Source organism: Ipomoea nil, unplaced genomic scaffold, assembly GCF_001879475.1.
Source record: "Ipomoea nil cultivar Tokyo-kokei standard unplaced genomic scaffold, Asagao_1.1 scaffold0302, whole genome shotgun sequence".
NCBI lineage: Eukaryota > Viridiplantae > Streptophyta > Magnoliopsida > Solanales > Convolvulaceae > Ipomoea > Ipomoea nil.
This window is the reverse complement of record NW_017616730.1, coordinates 2006974-2025321: the sequence shown is the minus strand read 5'-3', so window position 1 is coordinate 2025321 and position 18348 is coordinate 2006974. Positions and strand designations below refer to the sequence as shown.

Genomic DNA, 18348 nt, shown 5'->3' with positions numbered 1-18348 from the left:
AAAAACGTACGTACCACTTCTCTACTTTATCACTTCATCTCATTCATCATTCATTCATACGCACTACAACAGAAACAGCAACGTATTATTATTGGATCATATTGTGATATATAGGAAGACCGAATTCAATTCATTGTTCCTAGCTTGAAACTGCAGGTTTAATCGAGTTCGGTATCCAATGGCGGCGGCATCATCGAGTTATTGGCGATTGGTCTTTCATTGGTCCTTGCTAGCAGCTCTGGCCTTTCTGTTTCTCAATGCTTCCGCAATGAGCCAGCAGAGGTATTTGATTTTGGTTTCGATTTCGATTCTCGACTTTGATTTGACGTAAAAACTGATGAGTTGTTTATGGAGTCCAGATCGTTTAATTTCACGGAGCTTCAATTCGGTTCCTGTTTTTGGTTGATTAATATAATATGCTTGCGGTTTGCTCATAGCTGTTTTGTTGAGATTTTCAGAGCTGAAGAGACAGAGCTTTGGAGCTTGGAAAAATCATCAATGGCGGATAGGTTAGTTAGTTACTTGCATGCATTTTGATTAGCTTTGAATTTCCAATTTTCTTACGAAATTATACTAGTAGATCCGGCAAGAGACACTGGTATATAGTCGAAGTTGATAGTGTTAATTTTAGTCTTGCGCCGGCATTGTCTTCCTCACTACAACTGCAAGCCAAAAATATCTCCTTATCTCTAGCTGTATATCATTTCCCCCAAAATATATACTTTATCTTCTCCTTCCACAATATGTTTTAGTCCAATTAATTTATATTTATATTTAAAAAAAAAATCGAGTGAAATTTTCTTGTCAAAAATATTCCAGCTCTACTTGATACTGTACTTTGATAAATGATAAATTATCTCTTTCTTTCTTTTTTTTTTTTTTTTTTTTTTCAGATTGAATAATAGTTATGAATCACAGCACGAGGATGCGGTAGATGATCCAGAGGCAATTGCATCTATGGTTGACAGGTTATTATCTCATTCATTTCATAATCTCAATAGGCTTATATATAACTTTTAATATATGTATAATACATTAGTTCAATGATGAGTCAAACACTTACGCAACTTAAGTTGAATTCATATTAATTTTACAGTGACCATGTGGTATTAAAAAAATTATGTATTGTATAATTCTTAAAAGGTTGAATCCTTAATTTCAAGAGTTCCCACATCACGGCCCACCCAATAGAGCATAGGGGATGTAAATTATAACAACTCAGTTGAAAACAGACTAAATACTACACTCATGTCTCAGTTGAACACACTCTAAATATTACACTCATGTCTCAGTTGAACACAGATTAAATACTACACTCATGTGACCAACTGAACTGCCTATGCCTCAATTATGTATTGTATATAGTTGTAAGAAAATGATGTTTTTATAAACATCCAATTTGAGGCGGCAGTGCCGCAGAGGTATTTCGCCGTTTTGTGTAGTGAATACTGATCCCAGGCTGGCAAGAGGCATTAGGTAAAAAAGATTAGAGCTTTGGCTCATTCCGGCATGTCCGCGGCTGGCCAGCTGACATATGCACGATAACACGAGGCCGTGAACCTCTTATTAATTCGTCTTCCTAACCGACACTCTGTCGGCTACCTCTTAGATCTGCATTTATTCAGTACAGCAAGATATGTCTAATGATCTCATAGTACCACCGTACGGTTTTCCTTTTTTAATACCCATACATTTTTACCTTCTTTAATTAGTTTCTGTTGATGAGCATATAAATATAACATAAACATATGCAATCCAACTATCAGTTTAGGCTTTTAGTTGAGATGGAGCAACGAGCACATGCTTCAGTTTCGTAAGAAATCAATGATTCACAAGTAATAGTAAATTTATTTTGTATACAGGAGCGTTCGTAATGCCACGGAGAGGAGAAAACTGGGCTACTTCTCGTGTGCAACGGGGAACCCCATAGATGACTGCTGGCGTTGCGACACTAACTGGGCACGCAACCGCAAGCGCCTAGCTGACTGCGCTATTGGCTTTGGCCGGAACGCCATTGGCGGCCGAGACGGCAAGTACTACGTTGTCACCGACCCCAGTGACGACGACGTCATAAATCCTAAGCCCGGGACATTACGTTACGCCGTGATTCAAGAAGAGCCGCTATGGGTCGTGTTCCAAAGAGACATGGTCATCACGCTCAAACAGGAGCTGATCATGAACAGCTTCAAGACTATTGACGCCCGCGGGGTCAATGTTCATATAGCTAATGGAGCTTGTATTACGGTTCAGTTCGTCACCAATATTATAATCCATGGCCTTCATATTCATGACTGCAAGCCTACCGGCAATGCCATGGTTCGCAGCTCCACTACTCATTATGGTTGGAGGACCATGGCTGATGGTGATGGGATTTCTATTTTTGGGTCTAGCCATATTTGGGTTGATCACAACTCTTTGTCTAACTGTGCTGATGGCCTCATTGATGCCATCATGGGATCAACCGCCATCACCATCTCCAACAATTACTTCACCCACCACAATGAGGTGATTGCACTAACTCCATCCCCTCATTTTGTCTCTCATTTGATTAATGTTCGACTGAAGTTCAATTTTTCATAATGTTAAGTTTAGTATTGATACCAATAAATAGTAAACCTGACAGGTATAGTCTAATAGAACATATTTACTACGCAGGTCATGCTACTGGGGCACAGTGATGCTTACGAAAGAGACAAGGTTATGCAGGTCACAGTAGCGTACAACCATTTTGGAGAGGGTTTGGTTCAGAGAATGCCAAGGTACAGGTCCCATTTTTGTAGTCTGAACTATCTCTAGTTTCTTGGTTTTACTATATGAAAGTAAGATGCAAGTATTAATTGCTATGCAGGTGTAGGTATGGATACTTTCATGTGGTAAACAATGACTACACCCATTGGGAGATGTATGCCATTGGAGGCAGTGCTTCTCCCACAATCAACAGCCAAGGCAACAGATTTCTAGCCCCTACCAACCCTTTTGCTAAAGAGGTATATATATATTCCTTCTTTCCATGAGGATTCCTGCACTTTTTGTGTATGAATCGAAATTATTGGATTAAATTTTGGTCTATTGGTGTGGCAGGTGACTAAGAGGGTGGAAACATCTCACGGTGAATGGAAGAACTGGAATTGGAGATCAGAAGGCGACCTTATGCTCAACGGAGCTTATTTTACTCCATCTGGAGCCGGAGCCTCAGCTAAGTATGCAAAGGCGTCTAGCTTGGCAGCCAAGTCCTCTTCCCTAGTAGATATTCTTACATCTAATGCGGGTGCTCTATCCTGCCGTAAGGGTAGGCAATGTTAATTGTCAATACACAAAAAACATCATCAAATCTTGGACCAAAATTAACCCAACCTCGAATTCTTTGTCTGTAAGCTAGCCTCCTATTCCCTTATTCTTAGGCCCTCGTTGCCTTGTAGCCTTGTCCATTTTTCAACCAGTCTACGTACTCATTACTCAACCTTCGCCTGCTTCAACTACAAACATTTGACATACTTGAAGACAGGCGTACCAAGTGTTGTTGTTCATTACCCCGTCTTGTACCCTACATCAATGATTCTACTCGGGCTGAAATCATTTTTCACCCTCCCCAGTGTCAAATAGGCCTACAAATTACACATTTCACCTTTTGCTTTTTGGTTGCTAGGGACAGGATCTATCATCTTCTACATCTCTCTCCCCATTTTGGTCAAAGTTCAATGTAATTATGTATTACTATTGATATAATGAATACTAATAATTTATACCTTCTTTTTGTTTCCACAAATTTAGCTGTTCGACACTTAAAACTTAAGATTGCAATGAAACTGAAGCCAAAAGGGCTGACACTCGACCTCGTTTCTTACCTAAAAGATATCGCCATTTCCTTCACATCCTATATACAATCCTTCTAAACACTCTACGTGAACTTTAGACACAAGAAATTTCACAAAGTCTGCAAATCAAGAACGAAAGAGAAAATCCTCGGTGATTAAAGTTGAGTTGCATCAACTTTGCTTCTTTAAAGCAGTAATGATTGTTATTCCATGAACCAATCCAGAAAAGATCTTTTTGAGCCCACAAACCGAGCACTCCACTTCTTCTTTTAAAGCATTTTACCCTTTTCTGTCATTATTGTCACTATCCTCTTTGGTTACTCTATTATGCCTTTTTTTAACCTCGATAATGTTAAATATGCAATGGCAAATTGATAATGCATCATGAAGCTGGCAGGCATTTCAAAGCTTATAGGCTATGGATTTACTAAATGACACTTAATTTGGCAAAATATAAATATATATATAACGAAAACAAAACGAAAGAAAGCTACTATAACCTATTAGCTCAAGTTCACATGGGATTAAGATGTAATGATATTCGTAATGTAATTGAAAAAGATAATAATGTCAGTAGGGGGTACCGCTTTCACTCCTAGTCTCAGCAGGGCTGTACAAAGCAGACCTGTTCCGTGGTCTATTCTCCTCTAATTGCCGGACAACTTCTTCCATACTTGGCCTAACCGTAGCCACCGGGGCACAGCAACCCATTGCGAGCTTCAACGCCTGCACCAACCCCTCCTCCATCGGGTTCCTTATTCCCTTCAAGAGCTCCATGTCAAACACCTCCATTGTCGTTTCCTCCAAAACCGCCACTTTTACTAAAGAAGGCAGATCAACAAACTCCCCGTTTCTTCCAGTTCTCCCGGGCCTCTTGCCCAACAAAATCTCGAGTAGTAGGATCCCAAAAGCATAGACGTCGGTTCTTGAGTTGCATTTCTTCATTTTTTGAAGTTCTGGTGCCTTGCAACCATCAGCTTTTGCAAGTGACACTATCTCATCGGCTATGGCTGGGATCATTATCTTGTCAAGCCCGAACTCTGTGAGCCTCGCCACGAAAAAGTCATCCACCAGAACATTTTTCGACCTTACATTCCCATGGGTAATCGGTGTCTCCAAACTGTGAAGATGTGCAAGCCCTCTCGCTATCCCCAGAGCAATTTTGTGCCGCCTTGCCCAATTCAATACTGGCTTCCCCACCCAAGATTCTGCATCAAAAATAACCAAAGGACACATTGGCTAGCAGAAAATGTGGTTTATGTTCTCAGATGCCTATTCTAGTATTCTACACAAATAGAAATGACAGATTAAAGGGTCGTTTTCCACCCTTTTGCATGTAAATTCATGAGTAAAATGGCTAAAAGATTAAGCATTTACCGTGCAAGATATCATGGAGGGTTCTGTTAGGAAGGAAGTCATAAATGAGGAGCTTCTCCCCTCTCTTCCCCTGATAGAAAGCTCTCAATGGAATCAGATTCTCGTGTCGAACTTTTCCCAACTGCCTAATCACGGGCAAAGACGAGCTCCTATCCTTACAACTCCCTTCTCTCAACAGCCTCAATGCAATGGTTCCTCCCTCAGCCAGCTTCGCCTTATACACAGTCCCATAACTCGTCTTCTCCATAACCTGCCCAGTTGCATTCAAAACATCTTCCAGTGTCAAATGCTCCCCACCCTGAAACAAAATCAGCTTCCCCTCTCCTCCATTCTCCTCATCTTCCTCGTCCCCAAATTCGTCGTCTTCTTCTTCTTCTTCCAAGCTTCTCCTCCTCTTCTTCCCTTGGAAATACCCAATTAACAATGACACCAACACCACTGCCCCAGTCATCAGCCCAATCACAATGCCAGCAATGGCCCCAGGGCTCATCCCTGAGCTTCCATTACAGGGTCTCAAAGGAGGGCCACATAGCTCAGGGTTATTCCCCTCAAAGACTTCCCCACCAAACTTTGATTCCCCAAAACCTGGTGGCAAAACCCCACTGAAATTATTGTGTGAAAGTTTCAATTTTTCCAGGCTCAATCCAGTTATACTCCCAGGAATTGACCCAACAAGGTTGTTGTTTCCTAGGTCAAGCTCCTTTAGCCCATGAAACCTAGTTATAAACTCAGGGAAATCCCCAGACAACATATTGTGACCCAAATCAAGAAACTTGAGATTCTTGCAAGAAACATTAGGTAATAATGCAGGGTCAGGGAGAGAACCCGAGAGAGAGTTACCGTGGAGCCGGAGAGAAACAAGGTTTTCACAGAGGTTCCAAATGGAGGGCGGGAGAGACCCAGAGAGAGAATTTCCACTGAGCTCAATATCCGAGAGAGAAGAAGCGTAGCCGAGCTCTAAAGGGATGGTTCCCGAGAGCGAGTTGACGCCAAGATAGAGGCTTTGGAGCGCATTGAGCTCTCCAATCTCCCTGGGCAGAGCTCCGGAGAGATTAGCGGAGGGGAGCTGAATAGAGGCGAGGTGGAGAGAAGCGTCTTTGTACAGAGAGAGACTCGTCCACTGCGGAGACGACAAGTCGTCGCAAAGCAAAGAAGTGCCATTAATGAACACCCATTTTAGGCCTCTCCATTGGCAGAGAGGAACCGAAACGTTCCATGAAGATAGCAGCAAATTCTCCCCTTTCCCCTGCAGCGATGGCTTGATTTTCTGCAGAAGAATCTGCACATCCGAAGCTAAAGAAATGGTCCCTTTGGCTGAACCCGCGAAGAAGACAATGCAGAAGGCCAGGAGCTTCAGAGGGTGCTCCATGAATGAAGCAAATCAGAATCACAGAATGGGAAAACAAAACTGGAAAGGGAAAGAAAGTGGAAATGAGTTCTCTTTCTCTCTCTCTCTCTCCCTCCCCTGAAGACTCTGAGTGGTTTTTCTTTTTGGGAAAGCTGACAGAACAGTGGAGTGTTGACTATAACTGCACTCGGATTCGATAAACCATTTCTATTTTCAACTTTTTTCTTTTGGGTAACATTTGATGCGCCAAATCACCTACTTAACTACTTAACATATACCACAAAATGTTTTCATTTTGTAAACCTATTAAATATTAACTAATTTAAAATATTAGCTGAAGAAAAAAATTTACCATCATTGTTTGAGAATGTACTTTGAATAATACTACGTAGTTCACAAATTACAAATGAGAGGCAAATTTTGTTTTCAAAATTTTTATATATTCATCACGTCGGTCATCCATCTATTTAAGACATTTTGAAATTTAAAAATTTTAAGGATATTTTCATCCATTTCAACTTAAGGCCAATTTGAGCATAAATAAATGAATTTAAGCCCTAAGATTGATCTCAATTTACAATTCTCATTTTTATCCTATCTTAATTTGAGGAAGAAAACTGCGCATTAGGATAGATTTTAGGGCTTAAATTCTTTTATCCATGCTCAAATAGGGATCCTAATTTGAAAAGCACAAAATTACCCTTAATAATTTCATATTTTGGCATGTCTTAAACGAATGGGTGGTCAGCGTGATGAATTTGGCACAAAACAATAGTTATGGATGAAAATTGATACTAAAACAATAATCGTGGATAAAAATTGATAAGAATTAAACATGTGAACTAAAACAGTCATTTTGTTAATACTCGTGAGACCAAAATTGATATTTGTTTGAAAAATATATTAACAAGAATTAAATTTATGATATTTTAATAGGAGAATTGTTATTTATCTATTCAGTTATCTTTCAAGCTTTAAAAGAAAATTAGGGTGATATGTTTATACTTTAATTTCCGTGTCAAAACGTTGAAGATGGGATGATTATGAATAGTATTAATAATTCAGCATGCTCGCCGTTGGAATTGAGGATGTTTTTACTTTTCCTAGGATTTGGTTTGTTTGAGAAATTAAAGGAGACGTTAATCTGCAAAACGACACCGCTTCTTGGGTCTCCACAGCGCTACGTTCTTCAAGGAAAGTCTCACTGTGGACTAAGATACGTGGCCCCCACACGTGCCACTTATGCACACCTTTTGGGCTTCGTGGTATCAGAGGTGGGCCCATGATGTCGTGGGTGAGAAAACCTAAAGCCTTTACCATCATCGATTAAAAGAGAGAATAGAACGTAAGACGCGAACGGCCCCACAGAATGTCGGATGATTGTGCGAGGTTTTCTTGAGTTTAAGTCAAGCTTATTAGAGAATATGGCAAATTATGCCCTTGGAAACGTGTTTACCATGAACGGGGTTATGCATCCAAATGGTGTCGTTTTTACGGAAAAAAAATTCGATAATGTAGTGTTAATGGCGCGCGTTTGGTCAGATTATGAATTTTCTGTTATGAGATTATGAATGTACTGTAAATTCATAATTTTATAACAGAAAATTCATAATCTCATCACAGAAAATTCATAATCTCATAATAGAAAAATTCATAATCTCATAAAAGAAAATTCATAATTTCATAACTGCACATTCATAAATCCATGCAATTATGAATGTGCAAGCATTGATTTATGAATGTGCAGTTATGAAATTATGAATTTTTTTTTTATGAGATTATGTTGAAGAAGCTTGCGTGAAAAGGAAGTGAAACCGCAAAATGTGAAAATAAAGAAGAAAAGTCGCGCGGTTAAAAAAAAAAAAAAAAAAAAAAAAAAAAAAAAAAGTAACGGTGCACTATTACCGTTGGGACCGTGTTCACCATGAATGGTGAACACGGTTTCATGGCATAACTATCCATTAGAATATTAGAATATTCTCAATAGACATAATTTTTGAGGAGTTTTTACAAGTGTAATTAAAAAAAAAAAAAAAAAGATGAGATAGGAAGGAAAAACAAAAAAAAAAAAAATTTGACGTACACAAAAAATATGCCTAATTGGGTGCTTTTGGTATGTTTCACGTACACAAGAATTGAATTGCTTTTTTGGGTAGGATTCATTTTCTTCAAAAATTAAGTTTTCCTGCAAGCACCCAATATCTTATCTTTCCTCTCATCCTCTCTTTCACATAAGCAACTCAACCTGCAAAACTCATTCAAAATCCTCCTATTGGAGATGCTCTTATATGTTCTTTCTGGCCCTATGAGCTAGAGGAGAGAAATTGGGTTTTAGTCTTTAAAGAGTGATCTAGATTAGCTCAAGATGTACGGGAGGCGGTAAGGTAATCCTATTTCGCATAAGTTAGACATTGAGGAGAAACCGATCGAACATTGGTGTCGTCCTTATTTGAGTGATATTGTGTCCTAAATTATATATTTACATAGTTGTACTAAAGATAAACCTAATTCAATCATAATATGTTATGTTAGTTGATTGATAAAAAAAAAAATTATAATTGACAAAAATAGACTAGTCTAGATTCATGTTTCTCTTACAAATTGGGATATTATCCCATGATCGATAATGTATATTCTCTAGTACCAATATCGTGTATGTTCTCTAGTACCAATAATATTTTCTTTATTGTTGTATAATCCTTATACTTTGAGTTAGTTTATCAATTGTCCTCTTAATTAGAAAATTCAATTTCGATACCAACTCCAGCCCAATTAATAAAACAACTGGTTTGACAATTACAGAGTTTCAAGTTTGATTCTTCTATTGAGTTGTCTATTGACGTTGTTTAATTTGAACTTATGAACTATTAGTAAGTTAATTGTATTGATTTATGTCCTTATTGTTATTTATCAACTAATATCATAAAATACGTTTACCCAAAGAACACATTGACACATACATGAATCATGAATGTCACTAATATATGCATGGGGAGGAAACTGGAAAGTGTTAAATAAGCGTGCATTTATACGGGTCGGAGCGTCGTTGAAATGATGAAATATTTGCCAACATTTAGCATGCCAGCCTATGATTCTATATATGAATAAGTAGGCATATATGCATGTTTGGTGTTCCTTCTCTGTCAATGAATCCAATTATGACAACATCGTACTCACCACGCCTCAAAGATTCCACTTTAATTAACGCCAACATCGTACTCAACCCATTTTCACAATCAAGGGAAATAATGGGTTGAGTTTAGGGATTTTGATTACTGTTGCCCATTTCTTGTGTTTTTAGTGACGAGGAAACCCGCAATCAGGCTTCCAAGTGGGTGGGCATCGGCTAAACCTCGCTTTGTGACCACCAAGGAGGTAAATCAGTTTAGATTGCCCATAGTCAATTAGCCTGCCTTGTAACCACAAGTAAATTAGCCTAGATTGTCCATAGCCAACCAGCTAAAACCAAGAAAGCTAATAGGCCGCTCTTGCTAATAGTTGAACTTGTAACCTTGTGGTTACCAAGTTTGATAAATTTAGCTGGGGTTGTCCCAATATGGTTTTGTTTAGAAATGTCTGGCATGGAACTGGGTTCTAGTTTTCTGTTGAGTTTTGGATTGGAAGGAAAGAATTGTGTACATATAGCAGCACCTAAAGACTTCTCCTTTCAATCTCTGTAGAAGTGTATATAGAGGAACAATTTCTACTGTGTACAAGTTCAAGATTTTAAGTTCAATAAAATATACTTCTACTGTTGTCATGTCCAAAATATTCAAAGAAATATACTCATCATTTCATGATCTAGAGTCGAAGAAATCTTTACATTTTGAGCTGAGAACCACAGATTCTGTTGCATGGCCGCCATCTTGCATTTGTTATTTGTACTTATCCATGATTCTTCTTGCCTCTTCTAGACTCTCATCCACTGAAGTTGTTTTGCCATCTACTCTTGGGCTTTCATCCTTGTTTAAGGCTATGAATGCAAAATATATCACTCCCATTGTGGCCTATTCAACATGAATTGAGTACAAATTATTTATCCAATATAGCAAGCTCCAATCAGATATGAAGAAGTGATGCACACTTGAAAAATTAAGAAATGGGCGATTACTCTTGTACAATATATCATATCCACGAAGGGTGTAGGTCAATATATCAACACGGTTGAGCAAATGGATTTTTGGCACAGTAAGAACATGAAAGTGTACCAGGGCAGGAGAAAGCATACCAATGCAAAGAAGGCAGTAGAGAGGAACGATTTGAGCAGAAAGAGTGCAAAGGTAACAGCAACTACGGTGACAGATATTCTAGCCAATGGTCTTGGGATAGAATCCTTGCAACCAAAAAGATAAATGCATAAACAAAACAGCTTAGTGTGGAACATATATTGAGTAATTACAAGATTGATGGTTCAACAAAACCCAACTTACAGGCACCAGGTTAGTTCCGGCATCAATTCCATCCTTGCCAACCCTCCACACCGTTTGAATCACTATTTGACACAGAAGAGTATTTTAGCAGCAAATTAGAATTCCAGAATAAGCAACAATTTGAATTTGTTATGAAAAGATTAAACTCCATCCTTGCCGACCTCCACATTGTTTGAAGCACTATTAGACACGGAATAGTATTTTAGCAGCAAATTTAGAATTCCAGAATAAACCACGAGGATCTGAATTCTGAATTTGTTGCGAAACGATAAAATTGATTGTCCTGGCAAAGTAGTACTCAATGATGAATGCTCTCTTAGTACACACTCATATTCGAAATACATCTCATTTTCCCATTCTTTAACACAATATCAGTCACAACTCAGAAAGCTTCACTCTAGCATGTCTATACAAGCTTAGCTCTCCTACTTCTAGTGCCATGTTTTCATTCTCTCCAAGCATCCATAGAAAAATCTTTAAATCATCATTTTTAAAAATTCTACCTTCCTACTAGTACCATGTCAACATCATTCATTCCTTCCTTCCAATCGATGCAACCACAAAAAATTTCTTTATGATTCTACTGTAACTGATGAACACATATACTAACTCAGACTTTTCAGGTATTCATATTCAACTGGAAAACACAATATTCTCAGGAGCCATGAAAATTCCATTTCTAAGCATCAGAATTGAACAGAATACCTAGTAAAGAAGAAGAGAAACACCGCAAACTACCTCCTCGACATTCAATTTTCAATCAAAAGCTCTCGAAAGCAGATTCAAACGGAGTAAATAGTTTGCAGGCGGTGATACCTTTAAGGAAATTGGACTGGACAGCGTAGATGAAGGAAGGTTGTGCCTGAAATCTACGGCTGTTAAGCTTCCTGAATCGTACAGTTGAGAAGGCGGTTTGCTTCTTCAGCTTGAGCAGAGAGTTTGAAGAAAGAAACTGAGATGGTAAGGCTCGATTTCTCTGGTGACTTTTTGGGTGTAAACATGAAGGCGATGTACTGCAAAGAATTCTATGGAAGATAGCGATGGAAGCCATTATTATATTGCTCGAGCTCGAATTTGTTTTTGTGGCAATGAGAAATGGAAAATTTCAACTGTTTCATGTTTAGATTTTGTTTACTGGACTTAACAGGCTTGAAGTGGTGGGCCATGTTGGGCCTCACATGAACTCTTACGAATTTTACCTATGATGAAGAGGCCCAGCTCGGTATGGGCTAATTCGGCAAATTATATTATGCACCGCGGTGCATAATCGATTATGCATCGCGCGTCTTTTTTTTTAAATGAAAATAAACAGTGTTTGTTTTCGCCGTTTCGCACCCTTTTGCAAAAAATAACTCTGTTATTCAGTGTCATTTTGTATACACTGCAGTTTCAGTTCAACACAACTACAGTTTCATTTCGATATAACTATAGTTTCATTCGATATTTATAGACTCAAATATGTGAAAATGTTATTTAATTTTATTTTATATACACTATAGTTTCATTAAAACACAACTACATGATCATTTTGATATAATTACAGCTTCATTGTACAATATACACTCAAATATGTGAAATGTTATTCAGTTTCATTTATATACACTGCAGTTTCATTTCAATATAACTACAGTATCATTTTGATATAACTGCAGTGTCGGTTTAGATATACTGTAGTGTCAGTTAGTGTTTAATACACCAAACAAGCGGACTCCGTGAACTCTAAGGGCGGACCGTTTCTTTACTTAAAGAAACGGTCCCGTTTTTACCGCGGTGCACATGCACCGCGGTCTATAATATAACGACTGGGCTAATTCTTGCATATGACCACAATTTGTTTAGAAAATGATCAAATATACCCTTCGATTTTTGTAAAAAAATAATTAGGCCCTCTAACTTTAAAAGGTTCAATTGTACACTTGAACTTTGATTAATGATAAGTAAAAATAAAAATTGGTGACGTTCACAGCATCCTTCCGATATGGAAGGAGCGGAATTATGCCCCATGCAGTCTCCTTCTGAATTGAAAGGATGTGAAATCTTGCCTCCTTCTAATATGAAAAAAGGCACCGGCTTGCCTCCTAACATAATGAAAGGAGGAAAAAACGCCGCCACCTCCTTCCACTCGGAAAGGAGGCGACAACTGTCACCTTTCGCATAAGAAGTCCACGGTGGCGGTGGCGGTGGCAATTGGCAACAACAGTGGTGATATTTCATGTTTAATTGAAAGTTTACAGGGTGTCAGGGAATACATATTAATAGGGTGGATTGCAGTAATTTGATAAATTGATGGGTTCAGTTTGAGTTTTTTTATAGATTGAGATGCTAATTGCACCATTGAGTATATTTTTAGGAGTTTATTTGACCGATATTCTTACATTTTTTTATAAACAAAATTTTTGTAACTAGTACTACTACGCATGTATGTCAAATTCTACTAACTACTAAGTATTGTTGATAGTAAAAGTGACCATGAAACAATTCAATATTAAATCAACTCTAAATTGACTCGGGGCTAGAAAGGCTTGATTGTCCTCTAAAATGCTTGAAAATTGTACTTATAATAAGGTCACGTTTTTAATTCAATTTTACAAAATTTTGAAAATTTTATATGATTTTTTCATCTCATGCTAACTCGGGGTTGACTCATTAGAGGGCTATAACCAGCTTGAAGAAAATCAAGATTGACCTTGTTAAGACAAGGCCTAAGCTCGTTTTTACGAAGCCGAGGCCACATAGGTCATCAATTTAGGGTTTAGCCACCTCTAACACAGTAACACTAGTGATGACATTATTTAGGACAATCAAACATACTTGTGGTTGTATTATATATATACCACTTTATGCATTATCAATTGTCACCTTAATGAAACATTTTTTTAAGAGCATCCACAATAGCAATTGTTGGGGGGTGTTTGCACACTTGAGAGAGAGAGAGAGAGAGAGAGAGAGAGAGAGAGAGAGAGAGAGAGAGTAGAATGACTTTGCAAAGATGAATTTTTTGTGCAAATCGCAAGAGAGAGAAAATTGAAGAAGATGATTTGTTGGTGTGTGTTGCGTGCATGAATTGTGCCCAATGAGCACGTGCATTGTACGTGCTGATTGGACTATGGATGGCAACGGGGCGGGGCGGGAGCGGGGAGTATACTCCCCATCCCCGTCCTTGCGACCCTGACCTCATCTCCGTCCCCGGCGGGAAATTAAAAAAATTTCCCGTCTCCCGTCCCCGCGGGAAATTTGGCGAGGACGGGGAATCCCCATCCCGATCAACCCAAAGTCAATGTGTGGAAGTAATACAACTTTTTAAAATAAAAAACAAAAAAATTGAAATCCATAGTCAATATATTTTAATAATCTAATTAATCCAATATATACACATTCAATATTCACAGTGTATGCAATGTAATCAATATTGAATATATTCCAAATTTCAATTCATCAAATATATACATAGTGTTTGAATAGTTAAATAATATTGAGTGTGTTTTAAATTTTAATTTTAAAATCTAATAAAGCTAATTAACTAAATAACTAATAATCTAATTCCTAATTCCAAATATAATATATAATATATATATTTTTTAATTTTCGGGGACGGGGCGGGGCGGGGAGGGGTATCCCCGTCCCCCGCGGGGAATTTAAAAAGTTTTCCATCCCCGTCTCCGATCCTCAAAATTTTTCCCCGTCCCCGTCCTCATCCCCTACGGAGACGGGGCACATTGTCATCCCTAGATTGGACGCGTTAATAGACAAAATTTTTTTTTTTGTTTATTTGTTTTTTTTTTTCATTTCTTTTTTCTCTTTCACCTCTCTTATGTGTCAAAAAATCTGACAAAAATTTATAATAGTTGAGGTTGCTCTAATATATTGTTCATACATTTTTTATTTGTAAAAAAAAGGTACAATAATGTAGTAAAGTATACAAAGTAAATGCTATTATTAATTCCCATTTTGAAAAGGTGGCGGGTTAGGGTCTCGGCCCTCGGGGAAGGGGTGGGGGTGGGGGTGGGGAGGGGTGAAAGTGTCAAAGTGATATTATTGTTGACAAAACAAAAGGAAAAGATTCCAAAAATGGATGTTCCCAAGGCAAGCTCTTAGAACTATGGGCATGGACAGCTATATTTAACTTTCCCATTCCCTGCCATTGCTACTATATGTATATTGTTTATTTTACAGCCTCTCTATGCACTAATTATTTATTTATTTTAACAACGAATTAATTTTTCACACAACTTTCTTTATCTTTGGTGATAATTTCAAATTTAATTCTAGATTCTTTTTTGTCATTTAAAATTTTAGACTATCATATTTTCGATGATTCTTCGGATGACTTTTCTCTTGAAATCATATTTTAAACAAATGTATTTTTATCTCTTCAATAATTATTATTATTATTATTTTCCCAATTAATTAATTCTCGTGCAAATCCCTTGTTTTTTGTAGCAATTTCAAATTTAGTGCAAGATAATCGTTTTTGTCATTTAACAACTCTTTTTTTTTTTGAAAAAATTGTCATTTAACAACTCATACGATCATATTTTAAACAATTTGTTTTCCGATGAAACTTTATTTTAGGCAATGTCATTTTCATCTATTCAATTTTTTTAAAGTTTTCGATTTTCTATTGTTGATTTTTTTTTCGACCTTCGTCCCTTTAGCCTTAGAGTGCACCATCTTCTTCACCTCTTTCAACTCGACCCCAAATCGTCATTTGTCATTGGCGATACAGAGTACATGAGAACCTCCGGGTGCGGGGTTCATTTTGCAATGCAATTGTAGAGCTCAGGATATCGCCACCTAGTCGGCTTAAGTCTAACGCTATTGTATTGTTTTGGCTACTATAGCTATAGCAAAAAAAAAAAAAAAAAAAAAAAAAAAAAAAAAAAAAAAAAAAAGGCACAAGTGTCAAATAGGTCCATCTACTACTGCGAAGTGCTCAATCCCCACCACGAACTAAATTAAATGTCAAATAGGCCCATCTACCAGCTAAATTTGTTCAATTAATTTTTTTTACAGGTTACCAACATGTTACCTATTTATTAATTATTAAAATAATAATAATAATAAAATAATTAAAAAAAAAAAGAAGATAATATCAGCCACCAGCTGTCCGGCGAGGATAGCCGGACAGCCACGACTGTCTGTGATGGGCAGCCGGTGGCTGATATTATCTTATTTTTTCAATTATTTTATTTATTTATTTATTAATAATTAATAAATAGGTAACATGTAAAAAAAAGCTAATTGAACAAATTTAGCTGGTAGATTGACCTATTTGACACTTAATTTAGTTCGTGGTGGGAATTGAGCATTTCGCAGTAGTAGATGGACTTATTTGACATTTATTTCAAAAAAAAAAAAAAAAAAAAGCTTTTTCTTTGTCATTGGAAAATACCATTTTTCTAAGATATGATTTCATTGGAAGAACCAAAAGTGTCTAAAATATTATAGTATGAGGTGTTAAATAGCAAAATGGTTATGTGGGACTAAATTTGAAATTGTCATTAGACATCCATTGAAATTAACTCATTAGAAAAATAATTAAAAAAATTGAAAAAACGATAATATTATTGTCTAAAATAGGGTTTCACATAAAAAGTCATTGAAAGGACCTAACGTGTCCAAAATACTATAGTCCAAAACTAAAATTTAAATTGACACCAAATACGAGACCTCCGTTGAAATTAACTCTTTTAACAACCTGTTATTGATTGGTTTACAGGAAAGTCCGCTTATGACCATAATCAATAAAGAATCATAAAAAAATAAATTAATTTAGATCGTTCATATTGTCATAGCTCATCACTTCAAATTTAAAAAGTCAATAGTTTTTTTTAGTTTTTTTTTTCTGAAGAGAAAAAAAAATCAATAGATAATTCTAAAAAAAATATTAAAATCACTTTATAATTATCAAATTAATTCTCTAATTAACTAAAATGAAATGGTCACAAACAACTTACTATTCTACTCCATATTACATATGCGTCCCATTTCACCCACTAAATAAAGGTGTCGTCAGAATTATGGTTGAAAATCAAGCCTGCATCACATGGTTCACCCTTAAAATCTGCAACTTTATTTTTCTTTCTTTTTTTTTTTTGCAATTTTTTTGCTACTCTCAACTAATTCCCTCATTTAAAAAATTAAATAATTCCAAAAATATTTGAAATATTTCAGAGGGAGAGGGAGTCATGTTCGACTTGACAGATAACTTTTTAATAGGGCATATAACTATACCTGTACAAGAGTTTAAACTCTGAGTAAATGTTAATAGTCCATTTACCAAATTATTGTGTTAGTAAAATGATTCTTGTGTTTAACTTAAGGGTATGCCCCCATACTTTGACTACTTTTCTGTTACTGCTAAGTTTTCTGTGTTTTAGCTGTCTGAAGAGGGCTGTTGCCTTGTTTTCAACCAAGTTTTGTTGGAAATTGCAAAAAAAAAAAAAAAAAAAAAAAAAAAAAAAAACTGAAAAAGTGGAGAGAAAGACAAATGATTCCCCAAAACATAATTTCGTTTCAATGAAATATAGTTCACAAGAACAAGGTTCATAATCTTCTTCTCCCAAAGGTTGAATCACCAACCCCAAAGGCCCTCACACCTCGATTCGACCGAGCATTTAAAAAGATGTAAATTATAGTGACTTAATAGCTCAGCAGACAGGGTCAAATGTCGATGCGCACAAGGGATCTGTCTATTTTGAGCATAATCCCCACACTTCGGGTGACTCAATGGCTCAACAGACATGGCTAAATGCCGGTGCGCACAAGAAATCTGTTCACTGTGACTGTCAAAATTCAAACATCGGTCTCTTCTCTTAAATACTGCCTACTGAACCAGTAAACTAATCTCGTGCGGGCAAGAAGTTGAAACTCTCGAGTTTAAAGCGTAAGGGGAGGGGGTTGGGTTCAGGTACCAAGGCAGCACAAGACCACCTATGTTAGTGATTGAAGTTTTGAGGAAAACAATGCAGCAACACATGGTGTCATCTGCTCACCATCTTTCAAAATCAAATAGTGTGCTACAAATCTACAATAGACTAGTACTACTATAAACCCTAAAATAAAACAAAAACCAGAAAGTTGAGCAAACACACAGAACCCCGAGGTGAAGAAGATGGTGGTGTATACACTTGGATATCATGAATAACCCTATTATTATAATTGTGGCCTCTTTTCTATTCTTTCTTCTTTTCTTTGTCCGATAAATTAGGTTTCAAACTTACACCAAATTAACCCTGTTCAAGAGTCGTTGGAGGAGGTAAATCGTGAGTCCAAATTAATCCCTAATTTTCACTCATTGTCTCTTTAAATACATTAGGTTTTCAGCTTACGTCAGATTAATCCTAAGCGATCAGAATCCTGTTCAAGAACGAGGTAA

At 36.9% G+C, this 18348-nt stretch overlaps 3 protein-coding genes across 3 annotated transcripts; 1 reads left to right on the top strand and 2 right to left on the bottom strand.

Moving 5' to 3' along the window:
- LOC109161885 (probable pectate lyase 8) lies at positions 1 to 3750 on the top strand. Its single transcript, XM_019310451.1, has 7 exons — positions 1 to 282; positions 459 to 509; positions 894 to 968; positions 1863 to 2505; positions 2656 to 2759; positions 2849 to 2987; positions 3082 to 3750. Exons 1-7 carry the CDS (start codon positions 179 to 181, stop codon positions 3301 to 3303), a joined length of 1338 nt encoding a protein of 445 aa, XP_019165996.1. The 5' UTR covers positions 1 to 178; the 3' UTR covers positions 3304 to 3750.
- A 465-nt stretch (positions 3751 to 4215) lies between these two features.
- On the bottom strand, positions 4216 to 6714 carry LOC109161859 (putative kinase-like protein TMKL1). The gene is made up of 2 exons (XM_019310403.1): positions 5193 to 6714; positions 4216 to 5023 (listed from the first exon to the last, which is right to left on the bottom strand). Exons 1-2 carry the CDS (start codon positions 6559 to 6561, stop codon positions 4386 to 4388), a joined length of 2007 nt encoding a protein of 668 aa, XP_019165948.1. The 5' UTR covers positions 6562 to 6714; the 3' UTR covers positions 4216 to 4385.
- Positions 6715 to 10204: 3490 nt separating this feature from the next.
- Positions 10205 to 12163, bottom strand: LOC109161893. Its single transcript, XM_019310462.1, has 4 exons — positions 11787 to 12163; positions 10971 to 11032; positions 10769 to 10873; positions 10205 to 10547 (listed from the first exon to the last, which is right to left on the bottom strand). The coding sequence occupies exons 1-4, from the start codon at positions 12019 to 12021 to the stop codon at positions 10416 to 10418; spliced, it is 534 nt and encodes a 177-aa protein (XP_019166007.1). The 5' UTR covers positions 12022 to 12163; the 3' UTR covers positions 10205 to 10415.
- Between the last annotated feature and the right edge of the window lie 6185 nt (positions 12164 to 18348).